The sequence below is a fragment of the Chrysemys picta genome, chromosome 1 (genome assembly GCF_011386835.1).
Source record: "Chrysemys picta bellii isolate R12L10 chromosome 1, ASM1138683v2, whole genome shotgun sequence".
NCBI lineage: Eukaryota > Metazoa > Chordata > Testudines > Emydidae > Chrysemys > Chrysemys picta.
This window is the reverse complement of record NC_088791.1, coordinates 322,360,711-322,375,417: the sequence shown is the minus strand read 5'-3', so window position 1 is coordinate 322,375,417 and position 14,707 is coordinate 322,360,711. Positions and strand designations below refer to the sequence as shown.

General features: G+C 41.9%; 1 protein-coding gene across 7 annotated transcripts in view; it reads left to right on the top strand.

Moving 5' to 3' along the window:
* Positions 1-14,707, top strand: part of CEP126 (centrosomal protein 126) — a 63,242-nt gene that overhangs the window by 6,208 nt on the left and 42,327 nt on the right. For all 7 annotated transcript variants that reach the window (XR_010597861.1, XR_006175514.2, XR_010597862.1 and 4 more), the window contains exons 3-5: positions 2,396-2,541; positions 5,282-5,393; positions 9,116-9,314. Coding sequence is in view for 3 of the 7 variants with exons in the window: in XM_042854731.2 (XP_042710665.2) it covers positions 2,396-2,541; positions 5,282-5,393; positions 9,116-9,314 (457 nt within the window). In the remaining 4 variants the exon portion in view is untranslated. The remainder of the gene's footprint in view (positions 1-2,395; positions 2,542-5,281; positions 5,394-9,115; positions 9,315-14,707) is intronic.

The following is a 14,707-nucleotide window of genomic DNA, read 5'->3' as shown; positions in this document are numbered from 1 at the left end:
ATTTTACAGAAAGGTTAATTGAGCCACAGAAATGTTCTCCTTCTGGGCCCCCCATACTGCCAAGTATCCACTATTTTTAGTAACTTTTGAGAGCTCAGTTTGATACACCAAGGACCTAATTTTCAGAGGTGCTGTGCTCCTGCAGTTCTCATTGACTTCCATTGTATTTTGGGATGTTCAGGATCTCTGAAAATCAGATCTTAAGTGTTTCAATTTCAACATTCAAAACAAAAGTAACATCAAAATTTTGGCTAAGTTGCTTGCTCACAGACACATAGCAAGCCATTGACAGAATTGGGAATAGAAACCAGAAGTCCTGATTCCCAATACCTTCCTTTAACCACTAGAGAATGTTGCTACCCTTCAATGAGACAAATGGATTGATTGCATACTCCTTATGAAGTCATAATTGACAGTGAGGTCAACGGAATGTAGCTTGAGGAAGGAGTGTAGGACAGGCCCTTTATGATAGGAACTTTATGTTGGAACTGGTTTTTACATGGCCTAAATTCAAATCTAAATTTACTATAGTTTTCTTGTACATGTCTTCCTTTTCTAGTAGGTTATATTCAGATCTAGGTACACTTCACAATAATTTACAGTCTCAAGCAAAAGGCATTTATCATATCAGTCTAGTACTGGATCCAGTATTAATTTGACATATTTGGATTACAAATTATTTTTCTGCATAGACAAACCTGCTGATAGTTATTGGGGGCCATTTCATGACATTGTTTTTAAGCAGAAGTCCTCATCAATTTTAATGGCAATTTAGACTAAACATGCTGGGAAATTTAACTGGGAGATGAGCTTCCAGTCACTGTGATCCCTGAGCAGCAGAGTTCAAAAATTTAATCAGAGTGGTCACTGCTGCAAGAATATTTGTATAACCCTTCTGCCTGTTGGACTTGGCAGCAAGAAGGACCGGGTTCAATATCTAGGGGTTCCTTTTCAACAATACAACACAAAACAGGCTCAAGCCCCACCCAGTAGCCTGGGACAATTACATACCACCCCCTGGGCGCCTCTAAGAGGCAATACTTCCCTTCTCACAAGCACAGAGTCTGAGTGTAGAAAAGAAACTTTTAACAAAAGGAGGGTAGTAACCTGGCATTAATTTGGAAAAACACCATAAACAGGGTTCATAAACATAAACCATGAGCAAAAGACCCACCCCTGTTTTCCTCAGGTTCTTAAGTCCAGCCACCAAAAATGTCCCTTTAACATGTTCGTCCCTTCTCTGCACCCCACTCACAGTTGTTGTCCTTGGTCAGTGCAGACCCTGAGTTGAGAAATGCATTTGCTGAGTTCAGCTCTGACCCTGGGTGGTAGTGCAGGGGTAAGAAGGCACTTTATTCACTCTGCTGTCTGGGCACTCGCTCGCCGCTCCTCTCCGCGGCTGCCTTGCTGCCCAATCGCCGCTCCGTTCCTTTCCGCGGCTTCTCCGCCGCCGGTTGCCTCTCCGGCGGCTGCCCCGTTGGCCAATCGTTGCACCTCTCTGCCAGCCATCCTGCTAGCTGATCACTGTGCTTGTCCACTGGGCTTTGCTCCACCGGCTGATCACTGATTCACTGGGATATGTTTAGGTCCCACCTCTTAACACAGCGCTTAGTGATTTCAGCTGTTAGTGGGGAGCCTCACTGCTGGTGCACACTGGGCAGTCTCTTGCATCAGAGATACTGTCCCAAAGCAGGTCTAATGCTTAGACCTAGATTATCAGTGACTTCAGCTCTGCAGCGTGTAACAAGACTCTCAGGTGGGTCTTAATCAGCTCTGTTACTATACAGTGGAGAGAGGAAGGGTCAAATGGTGTCTAGGGCCCTTAGGCTTGTATTTTCCGTGTGTCTTTGATTAATAAACTTGACCCCTCAGAAGGGGCATTGTTCCTTATGTAAAGCCTCCTTAAACTTATTGATGACATGGGAAACTGAGGCAGGGAGCACCTGCAGTGCCATACTTGGCCAGCAGAGTGTAATATAGGGAGGATATGCCTTATTACATAACTCTTCCTTGTGAAGCATCTGGTACTGGCCACTGTCAGAGACCAGATACTGGTCTAATCTGCTTGGCAATTACTATATTCCTCTCATAAGGGAGGGTCAGATCATCTGATCAGAGTTAGCAAATAAGAAGATTATAATATGACCCCTCTTCTTTGGCACTTGTAGGACATTGTCCAATTTCAAAAATGTTCTCAACTGAACCCTCATTTTCCAGTAACTCTGAAGTTTGTGTGGCACTGTAATCTGTCAGGAAGTAAGCTTTTAAACTAAACAGGATATTATAATATTATGCAAATAGTTTTATGAAGGCATTTCTCTGAGTGTAATTATAATTCCTGTGTGATGGGTTATGTTCATCAGAAAAATAACTGTTATTTTTACTTTTTAAATAGAGCACTTGAGGAAAAACAGAAGGCAGAAGAAGAAAAAGAACTAAAATCTAGAGAACATATCCTGAAACAAAGGAAACTGAAACTTCAAGAAGCAACTGAAAAGTTCCAGCGTGCTCATCTCCCTTTTTCCCAACGCAGGAGAATAGGTTTGGAAATTCATTGCACAATGTAGTGAATCCTCATATTGTATGTATTTGTCAGTATAATGCTTCCTCAAAGTGCCCAGGACTGTGAGTCAACTTGTTACCCTTCTGCCTCCAGTGATAGGAAGATTTGCTTGTACTTAACTTAGAGTCAGCTCCCAGACACCAGTCTGTCAGCTACCCAAACAATCGTCTCATGGCAGTGCTAGCCCTCACTTTGCATTGCAAGTTAACAACAGGTGCACCCCAATCCCTGAGCCCCCTTAAAGTGTTCCCCTGCAGTGTTCAGCCCTTAACCACTATACTCACAGAAATTATCCTCTAAAGGTACAGTGCAAACACCAGCCTGTTTGATTTAGCTGAGGATCAGCCCCAATGTAACCTCGCAGCACTGAGATATATTTATAGTGAAAACAAACATGTTTATTGTCAAAAGGCTAAGATTTAAGAGATAGTGGAAAAGGATAATGATAGAAACAGATATAGTTACATATAAAACAAAGTATAACAGAGCATAAACTGTAATCAGATCAGTTTATATAAATCCAGCTCAAACTGGATTAAGGATAGACAAATGTCAGACAATATTTGGAGAGTACTTGGAATCATCCATAGGGCCAGATCAAAAAAGATCCATTTCTCTTGTTATTACTAGACACAGAGAAAGCCTTTGATAGAATAGAGTGGAACTTTCTTTTTCAAGTCCTGTCCCATAAGCAATGTTCTCTCTAATTTTTTACATCCATGTGCGGAATGAATTTTGTTATGTGCACTGATAGTGTGGTGGAGATGGGGGTGAGGGATTCAGAGTGTGGGAGGGGACTCAGGGCTAGAGCAGAGGGTTGTGGTACAGGGGGTTGAGGGCTCTGGCTGAGGGTCCGGGCTCTGGGGTGGGGCCAGGGCTGAGGAGTTTGGGATGTGGGAGGGGGCTCAGGGCTGGGGCAGAGGGTTGGGGCATGGAGGGGGTGAGGGCTCTGGTTGAGGATGGGGGCTCTGGGGTGGGGCCAGGGATGAGGGGTTTGGGGTACAGGCTGCCCTGGGGCTGCAGCGAGGAGAGGCTGGGGGAAAGGCACCTCTCCCCACTGCGCACCTGCACGGCCCTTGATAGCCTGCTGTCCCATAAGGACTTTGGCCCCCCGTTCCTTTAAGAGATAAGTTGTCTTTACACCTGCCCAAAGCAGCTGTGCAAGTTAATGGAGTTAAATCTCCCCTTTCTGAATTGCACAGAGGGACTAGGCAGGGATGTCCATTGTCTCCTTTTCTTTTTTTGCACTAAGTTATCGAGCCTTTTGCACAGAGAATAAGGAACAATGGAGCTATCATGGGATTAAAACATTCAGGAACACATCAGAAAATAGCATTACATGCACATGGTATTATATTATTTTTATCTAAACCAAGTATTTCCCTAAAATGAGTTTCTAAAGAAATCCAGGACTTTGGGAAAGCATCTGGATTTAAAGTAATTTATGCCAGATCTCAAATGTTAGCTTTCAGTTTGCCAGACTCTGAAAAGTCACTCCTCCAGAAAACATTTGGGTACAAATTCTATAAGATACTTGGCAATTCAAATCTCAAACAACCTAGAAGAACTCTATGAGTTACATGTCAAACCACTACTTCAACAAATGAAAAAAATAGGCAATTTTTTGATTGGGAAGAATAGCTACAGTCAAAATGAATATTCAGACAAGGATATCTTTCTTATTTTAAAATCTTTCAGTGATTATCCTAGATAAAACTGTAGCAGGAATACTGAGGATGCTGTTAGAATTTATATGGAATAAGAAAAAAACAAGAGTGAGAGTAGATACTTTGTATAGACCCATTAAACAGGGTGGACTAGCTTTTCCAAATATTCTATGGTATTATCAAGACAGCCAACTCAAAGCAGTAGTGGATGGGGGGCACTCTAACCCAGCCAAAGACTGGGTCTGTATTGAACAAAAAAATTGTGTAGTATAGTCATATACCACTTTTGAGGCTATCACTTAAATAATCTTTGTCAGATTTGTTGTCACAAATGCAGCAGCATCAACTGTGAGTTAATGTCTCTGACTTTAAGATCAAATATCAAAGTAAAAAAACCCGAAAAGGATGGTACTACTTTAGGGCTTAATCATGGCTTTTCCATGAGCCCAGAGTGAGGGTCAGGCTGCAAATCACAAACACTCTCGTGGTTTCCCTGCTGCTTCAAGGCAGGAATAAATGGTGCCAGTGGTCAATAGCTATACCACCTAGTGTATTAGGGAGGTGGAGCAAGTCCCCACCCTGTTCTGCCCATTTGCACAATGGGAGATGTAGTGGTTCTGTGGAGCACCTTTCTCCTCCTGCACTACTACCTATGATGTGGGAAGTAAGCCATAATTCACCCTGGGAAAATACTAGACAGAATTATTCAGTCATTTATCAGCTTGTATAATATGGTTTGGCTAAAACAACAACAAAAAGAGAGTGGTATATTACATATTTCTTTCAGCAATGTAGACTAAAGACAAATGCCAAAATTTTAAAATTCAGATCAGGCTCCTGATTAATCCATATTTAGGCATCTAAATAGAACTGGCCTGGTTTTTCTTCAGCGGTACTGAGCAACCCCAGTTCCCAGTGATGATCAAACCATTTCTGTTTATTGTTAGTCTGACTTTAGGTATCCAAGTTTGAAAATTTTGGCCAAAACGTTTTATGATAAAGTTTTATAGAATGTTTCCTGATGATGTGTCTTTCCCTTTAACCCATATAGTCCAGAGAAAACCAGCTCCTCGATTAGAAGAGGCCCTTGAACAAATTCAAGGATCAGTTTTAACATCAGGGTTATATTTATCATCATCTAATAGGCACAAAAGTAGCTGCAGGTAAACATTTCTATTTATTCTATTGTGTTTAAAAACTAAATTATTTAGCTAATGCGTTGCAATATACAGCCAATAATTGACACTACTCTTCTGGAATTTTGGCAAACTATCTAGTGGCAAAAAATGCTGCTATGAGTACTATTAAAATTAAAATGTTGTGCCATATTCTTAAATGTTTGACGTCTACATGGCACAAAAGCAGAGGAAAGGAGGCAAACCTTTGCACTCCCCTAATCCTGAGGGCTAGTTCAATCCCCAGCATCAGTTACAGAAGCCTCAGGACTGTTCTAGCCTGAACCAGTTGCAGTGGCTGCCAAAGGCCATTCTCCCATCCCAGGATTAGAATGGGATGAATAATGAATTTTCTTTGTTCTTGGGCAGTTCCAAAAAAAAATTTTTTTTAAGTTTCATTTTGGGTTGAATTGAAACATTGAAAAAATTTCAAGTCTCATCAAAATGAAACATTTTATTTCAACCTAACTTGAAATTTTTTGTTTCAATTTTGGGCATTTTAACAAAAGCAAAGGAGGAATAGCTTTACGAACAGCAGGAATGAGGAGGAGGAGAAGGAGGTGGAACTCTCCTTATGAGCGTTAGCCCAGTGGTTAGGAAACTCACCTGGGATGTGGGAGATCCAGGTTTAATTCCCCTGCTTTCCCCCTGCCTGATGTGAAGAAGGAATTTGAACTTTGATCTCCCATGTTGCAAGAGTGTGTCTTAGCCGCTGGGCTGTGGGATATATGTAGCATTGGTCTTTTGTAATCTCTCCTCTTGAAACTCTTCCACTTGGTATAAATAATAGTCATGGGAGCAGGGAATTGACCTTGGGTTTCCCACATCCTAAACGAGTGCCCTAACTACCAGGGTATAGAGTCTTTCTCTCTGTTTTTTCCAGTCCCAATGCCTATTCATTGTCATTCTCAGTAGCATTTTGTAGTCATTCATAATAACAATTTCAAGTTGGGTTGAAACAAAATATTTCATTTTGACCATTCTGAAAGCTTGCAGTTTCAGTTTGGTCAAAGCTATTCAGCGAACTCAACACATATTAGTGAATAATTCTGGGTCATCCAAAACTGCATTTTTCAGTGAATAAACTATTAGCTGAAAAAATTTTCACCAAGCTCTACCCAGAATTGCTGGAGGACAAGAAGATATGATATGAGTAGATATTATTCCCATTTCATGTATGGAGAACTTGGGTACAAAGATTAAGGTCGAGACTATCTATTAATTTTGTATTTGAGGCACTTAGGACCTGATTTTTCAGAGTACTTAGCATTGTACAGTACTTACTGTGTTCAAAGCAGAGCTCCCATTGACTTCAGTTGCAGCTGTGAATGCACAGCATTTCTGCAAATCAGATCCCCAGTGTATCAAAATGGGCACCCAGAAAATGAGGAACACATAATTATTGACCTCCCATGAAATGTTTTGTTTAAATGACTTGCCCAGCATCACACAGGAACTCTGTGGCAGAGTCAGTTCTCCAGGAAAGCATTCAACTGTTTTAATTGTGATACCATCCTTTCTCTTTCTAAAATCTTCTGCCTCATTCACTATATACTTTCCAACTTCTATAAAAATAGTATGTGATCATGTAATTAAAGACTGTATCCTAATATGTACAACACAAGGGGGCTGAATTAAGGTTGCACAGTCAACTTTAATCTGGCATTTCCTAATTTATGAGTGCTTGACTTTGCAATCTTAATGTTCTTTGAATATAGTTATTGTGTGTGGTTTCCTAAGTTTAACTCCATAATGTGACACCATATTGACACCCACATGGATCATCAGAAAGGTTGGAATCTTTATATCCATTGCATAGACTTTTCCCACTTGAATTAAGTGGCTAACTGCTAACAGTACTAGGTTGTCATTCTCTCTTGTGGACCAGCACTAGAGGGGAATGGGACATTTTGTGGGTTTCTCTAGGAGGGTGGTGAAGCACTGGAATGGGTTACCTAGGGAGGTGGTGGAATCTCCATTTTTAGAGGTTTTTAAGGCCCGGCTTGACAAAGCCCTGGCTGGGATGATTTAGTTGGGGTTGGTCCTGCTTTGAGCAGGGGTTGGACTAGATGATCTCCCAAGGTCTCTTCCAACCATAACTTTCTATGATTTTTCTGTGATTTGCTGACAGCAGAGGAAAGGTGAGGCTCAGGAACCTTTGGTTCTAGTCCAGGCTGTAGAGGAGTGTGTGGGCAGCACAGACTCTTCTTCCCATTCCGCCCAAGCATGATCCCTTCTGCTCCTTCCCCTTTTACCTGCCCCTGTCCCAGTTCTGTCCTTTCTCCACTCCATAGGCTTCTCACCCCGTCTCATTGCCCAGTCATTCCCAGTCCCTCCCCCCTAGCTTCTTGTTCTCAATGTCCTGCCCGACCAGACCAAGTACCCTCCTGGCTCCTCATCCAATCTGTCTCTGTTCCCTTTCAGTCACCCCTGCTCACATTTCTTGTCCTCAGTGACTTCCAGTTTTCCTCCCTGGCTCCTCATCCAATCTCAATGTGTGCCTTGCCCATCACTGTGTTCGTGTCTCGGTCTTTGCCCAGCCAATCCCAGTTCCATGCACCATGACTCTTCCTCCAAGCTGTCTCTACTACCTTCTCCTTCCTCTGCATCACTAATTCTCAGTCCCATCCCACCCCTGCCAGTCAATTCCTCATCTGACGTCAGTCTTCCACTCCACCCCATTCACTGGCTCCCAGGTATCTCCCACCTGTTTCCTTCCATGGCTTCCAGTCGAAGTGTCTTCTCCCAGCTTCCAGTCGTAGTGCCTTGTCCAAGCTCCCAGTCTCCTTGCCAAACCAGTATCAGTCTTCGTCCATCCCTACTCCCAGTCCCATTTTTCCTCTTCCCCCACTAGCCTTCAATCCCAGCCGTCCCTCCCTGGCTCTTTATCCCAATGTACTCCCCCACCCTACCCCCAGTCTGGTTTTTGTCTCCTCTGCATTCAAATGGGGCAGCTTCCTCCTCCCGGCTGTCTGGGGCCCAGCAGGGGGTCATTGGAAGCACAGGAGAAACAGGCTCCCTGTTGTCTTTTTCAGTGCCAGGATCGAGCCTGCTGCAGCCCAGAGCTGCAATTGCCAGGAAAATCTTGCTCAACCATGGTCTGGAGTATGTACAGTGTACACATTATCTTTGGGGAGTTTAGTTGCAAAACTCTGGCAAGTCTCTACTGAGCATTTGTGAACTCCAGTTCTTCAAATGCTTATGATAACTTGGCCAAATTTGGGTTAATTTTCGTGGGATGGCAAAGCCACATCCCTGACACAAAGCTCTCCTCAACCATTGCCAAATTCAGATCCCTCTTCCAAGGCATGGGGGCACTAGAGCTTCTCAAAGAAAATATCACCAGTATTTTTTAACATGGGCAAAAAATAACCCTAGACTCATTCTTGGAAATGGCTGAACCATTTTGTCAGAAGCTTTCCAAAAGAATTCAGCCTGAGGCAGTCATTAAGCATGAAAAATTTCAACCCAAATGGTTAAAGTTTAGCAAAGCTATAAGCAACTGCGCAACCTTAATAATCAGTGGTGCTATCAGCCCCACCAGTAATTATGTATATATTATGTTGCCTTTATTTGGGAGATATTATATTCTTGCCATGTACTTCAGCATATTTCTTATTTTAAAAGTTATGTATTGTAAACTGTGTAGTTGGATCAAGAAATACATAGTTTAGTTACTTTTGGCTTAATTTTTATTTTCTCACACCAAGAACTACAGATTCTCCCTCTGATTCATCAGTATCTAAAAATGGCTTCTTACATCGGAAGCAGATCTCCACAAATGGTGGCTATGATAAAATGATCCAAGAAAACAGTGGAACAAACTTGGATAGTGACCAACTTCTCTTCCAGCAAAATCTGGAGGAAATGCAGCGACTCCTTGAAGAACAGCATATCAGCAGCTTGGCGGTAGGAGTCTTTGAAGTTATTCACTAAATAATGTTTCTTAAGTGTCTTACTAAAAATTAAAAGTCAGATAGGCAGCTATCCTCCTGACAGTCTGATTCTGTTTCAAGTGATTGCACATGTCTATTCAACTTTAGGGGTGTGTGTGCCCAGTATACTAGTAGTATCAGATTTTCCCTTAGTGGTACCAGTCAGGACAGGATGTGCACTGTCTGCTGCTTCGTGCTGCTGAACAATGATATAAAGGAGAGATCCGCCCATGCCCCTCACCCCCAGTTCCTTCTTACTGCTCATGATGGCTGTGGGAGTGTACTACTTTACTAGTGCAAGAGTTTCCCTCTTTCCTAGTCTTTCCTGTTGTATATAGTTGGTACTTGTTAGTAGTTTTAGTGTAGTATTTTACCTAGTAGGTTTCCTTTTTTACACAGTGCTGCCAGCAGCAGCGCAGAAGTAAGGATGGCATGGTATGGTATTGCCACCCTTACTTCTGCACTGCAGAGCTGGGCCCTCAGTAAGCAGCTGCTGCTCTCTGGCCGCCCAGTTCTGAAGGCAGCACAGAAGTAAGGGTGGCAATTCTGTGACTCCTCTGAAATAACTTTGTGACCCCCCTGCAACTTCCTTTTTGGTCAGGGCCCCCAATTTGAGAAATTCACGGGGGAGACCAGCAATCTGTGTAGTATAGGGGAAAAGCACACAAAAGACCACATTTCATGGGAGGAGACCAGATTTCAGGGTCCGTGATGTGTTTTTCATGGTCGTGAATTTGGTAGGGCCCTGCTGATGAGGCAGTAGTGTCTGGTGTTGCCTCACTTCTCCTGGACCATTACCGGGCCCTCCAAGACCTCCTGAAGAGGGTGACTTCCTCCCTACATATGCAGGTAGTAGTAGTTCAGGAGAGCTCAGAAGATTGTTGATATGTTGGGATCTGTGGGGCCCTCTTGAGTGGCACTCCCAGTAAAGGAAATTATTCTGGAATTCACAAAAACATTGTGGCAAATGCCATCTTCCCTGACTCCCACAGCTAAAAGGACTGAATGGGAAGTAGTATGTCCCCTCACAGGGGTTTGAACATTTTTATATACACCCCCCACCCTGGTGTCTTTGGTGGTTTCAGCTGTTAACTAAAGAGAGCACCAGAGTCCACAAGCATCTACCCCAAAATCAAAAGATGCAAAGAAATGTGATCCTTTTGGGAGAAAAGTTTATTCTACAGCTGAACTACAACTATGGATTTATAATCCGTAAGCATTGCTGGGCATTATGACTTCTCCCTCTGGGATAATATTTTTAAAATTAAAGATGAGTTGCCAGAGGAGGCCAGACAAGAGTTTCTCACAGTATAGTGAATGAGGCAAGATGGTAGTCAGGACCTTGCTTCAGGCTGCATTGAACGCTGCAGATTTTGCTGCCAGAGCCATTAAATCAGCCATTACAATGCATAGCTGTTCGTTGTTCCAGTCAGCAGGTCTTCTTCAAGAGGTCCGACAGACCACCCTTTTGAGGGACCAGTGTTTTTTTTCTCAGCAGATCGACTACAAGCTTCAGAGCCTTACAGATTTTAGGATTCCACTCCCAAAAGAAGATGCAGTTCAGCCTTCAGCAGTCCAACCATTATACTTTTTTACACATTGTCAGCAGGACCAGTCTAGGAAAAAAGGGAACAGTTACAGGAGGAGACGACCTTCACCTTTTTTGTCTTCTGTGAGCTCATCCAGCCAGCCTAGGAACACCAACACTCAGTTTGACATTCTTGTTGAGGACAGTTTACCAGTTTGCGCTTTGCCAGCTTCTCCTATCTGTTTTTTATCCCAGCAGGCTATCCCGTTTCCTAAGGGCTTGGACCCATATCACTACAGACCAGTGGGTCTTAAGCATGGAGGAATTGGGATATATCCTTCAATTTTACTTCTAACTCCATTTCCTCTCTCCCCGCCCCCCCCCCCCCCATTCCTATTCAAGGACAACTCTCATGAGGAAGTTCTCCTTCAGAAATTATAGAACCATACGGTTAGAAGGGACCTCAAAGATCATCTAGTCTAACCTGCCAAGATGCAGGGTTTGTTGTGTCTAAACCATCCAAGACAGATGACTATCCAGCCTCCGTTTGAAAACCTCCAGTGAAGGAGCTTCCAAAACCTCCCTAGGCAGTCTGTTCCATTGTCATGTTTGTCTTACAGTTAGGAAGTTTTTCCTGAAATTAAATCTTCTATACTGTACTTTGAAATAGAGCTGTCAAACGATTAAAAAAATTAATCGTGCGTTTCATCGCACTGTTAAACAATAATAGAATACCATTTATTCAAATATTTTGGATGTTTTCTACATTTTCAAATATATTGATTTCAATTACAACACAGAATACAAAGTGTACAGTGCTCACTTTATATTTATTATTGATTACAAGTATTTGCACTGTAAAAAAACAAAAGAAATAGTGTCAAGTATCAGAGGGGTAGCTGTGTTAGTCTGAATCTGTAAAAAGCAACAGATGGTCCTGTGACACCTTTAAGACTAACAGAAGTATTGGGAGCATAAGCTTTTGTGGGTAAGAACCTCACTTCTTCAGATGCAAGTGAAATAATATTTTTCAGTTCACCTAATACAAGTACTGTAGTGCAATCTGTTTATCATGAAAGTTGAACTTATCGTGAAATGTAGAATTATGTAAAAAAAATTGCATTCAAAAATTAAATATAAAATTTTAGAGCCTGGAAGTCCACTCAGTCCTACTTCTTGTTCAGCCAATCATTCAGACAAACAAGTTTGTTTACATTTGCAGGAGATAATGCTGTACGCTTCTTGTTTACAATGTCACCTGGAAGTGAGAACAGGCGTTCGCATGCCACTGTTGTAGACGATGTCACAAGATATTTACGTGCCGGATGTGCTAAAGATTCAGATGTCAATTCATGCTTCAACCACCATTCCATGTGTCCATGCTGATGATGGGTTCTTCTCGATAACAGTCCAAAGCAGTTGCATGTTCATTTTCATTATCTGAGTCAGATGACACCAGCAGAAGGTTGATTTTCTTTTTTTGGTCGTTCGGGTTCTGTAATTTCCGCATTGGAATGTTGCTCTTTTAAGACTTCTGAAAGCATGCTCCTCATCTAGTCCCTCTCAGATTTTGGAAGGCACTTCGGATTCTTAAACCTTGGGTCGAGTGCTGTAGCTATCTTTAGAAATCTCACATTGGTACCTTCTTTGCGTTTTGTGAAATCTGCAGTAAAGGTGTTCTTAAAATGAACGTGTGCTGGGTCATCATCCGAGACTGCTATAACAGGAAATATATGGGAGAATGCGGGTAAAACAGAGCAGGGGACATACTATTCTCCCCCAAGGAGTTCAGTCACAAATTTAATTAACGCATTATTTTTTTAACAAGCATGGTCAGCATGGAAGCATGTCCTCTGGAATGGTGGCCAAAGCATGAAAGGGCATATGAATGTTTAGCATATCTGGCACATAAATACCTTGCAATGCCAGCTACAAAAATGAAATGTGAATGCCTGTTCTCACTTTCTGGTGACATTGTAAATAAGGCAGCATTATCTCCTGTAAATGTAAACAAACTTGTTTGACATAGTGATTGGCTGAACAAGAAGTAGGACTGAGTGGACTTGTAGGCTCTAAAGTTTTACATTGTTTTGTCTTTGAGTGCAGTTATGTAACAACAACAAAAATCTACATTTGTAAACTGCACTTTCACTACAAAGAGATTGCACTACTGTACTTGTATGAGGTGAATTGAAAAATATTATTTATTTTGTTTATCATTTTTACTGTGCAAATATTTGTAATAAAAAATAATATACACTTTGATTTCAGTTACAACACAGAATACAATGTATATGAAAATAAAATAAAATAAAAAAATTAATGGAGATATCCTATCTCCTAGAACTGGAAGGGACCTTGAAAGGTTATCGAGTCCAGCCTCCGGCCTTTAGTAACAGGACCAAGTATTGATTTTGCCCCAGATCCCTAAGTGGCCCCCTCAAGGATTAAACTCACAACCCTGGGTTTAGCAGGCCGATGCTCAAACCACTGAGCTATCCCTCCCGCCAAATGTAGAAAAATATCCAAAATATTTAATAAATTTCAATTGGTATTCTATTGTTCAACAGTGCGATTAAAAATGTGATTAATCGCAATTAATTTTTTTAATCGCGATTAATTTTGAGTTAATTGAGAGAGTTAACTGCCATTAATCAACAGCCCTACTTTGAATCCATTGCCTCTTGTTCTTCCTTCTGTGGCAAGAAAGAACAACTTTTCTCCCTCTTTTTTATGGCAGCCTTTCAAGTATTTGAAGACTACAATCACGTCTCCCCTTAATCTCCTCTTTTCCAAACTAAACATACCCAGTTCCTTCAGCCTTTGCTCATATGGTTTGCATTACATCCCTTTGATCATCTTTGTTGCTTGCCTCTGGATCCTTTCCAGTTTCTCTACATCCTTTCTATACATTGCTGAAACAGTACTCCAGCTGATGCCCAACCAGTACTGAGTAGAGCAGTAGTATCGCCTCCTGTGACTTGCATACTATGCCTCTGTTAATGCAACCTAAAATTGCTTTTGCTTTTTTTGCAACAGTATCACATTGCTAACTCATGTTGAGGCTGTGATCCACCACAACTCCCAGATGCTTCTCAGCTGTGCTGCTACCACTAAGCCATCATCTTCGGTTATCAGCTCACCTGCATTGACTAGTGGACCCACACCATCCCTGATCTTTCTTTTTTATCTTACATATTTGAAAAACAGGTTTCAGAGTGGTAGCCGTGTTAGTCTGTATCAGCAAAAACAACGAGGAGTCCTTGTGGCACCTTAGAGACTAACAAATTTATTTGGGCATAAGCTTTCGTGGGCTAGAACCCACTTTATCAGATGCATGGAGTGGAAAATACGGAGCAGGTATAAATACATGGAAACAATTCAACATGGAGACAATTCAATTAACAATTAATTAGAATTAGAATTTCCCCAATACTAATTTCCCCCTACTGTTACTCCCACCTTCTTGTCAGCTGTCTGAAATGGGCCACTCTCATTACCACTTCAAAAGGTATTTTTGAAGTGCTTTTAATTGAATTGTCTTGTTAGACTGACCTCACACTTGGTTGAGCAACTCACATCTTTCCATGTATTTATACCTGCTCCTGTATTTTCCACTCCATGCATCTGATGAAGTGGGTTCTAGCCCTTGAAAGCTTATGCCCAAATAAATGTGTTAGTCTCTAAGATGCCACAAGGACTCCTCGTTGTATTTGAAGAACCCCTTCTCTAACTTTCCTTGCCAGCTGTAACTCATTCTTTGCCTTGGCTTTCCTGATTTTGTCCCTACACGCTATTCCCTTGTATACTTCCTTGGTGGCATGCCCTTTCTTCCATTT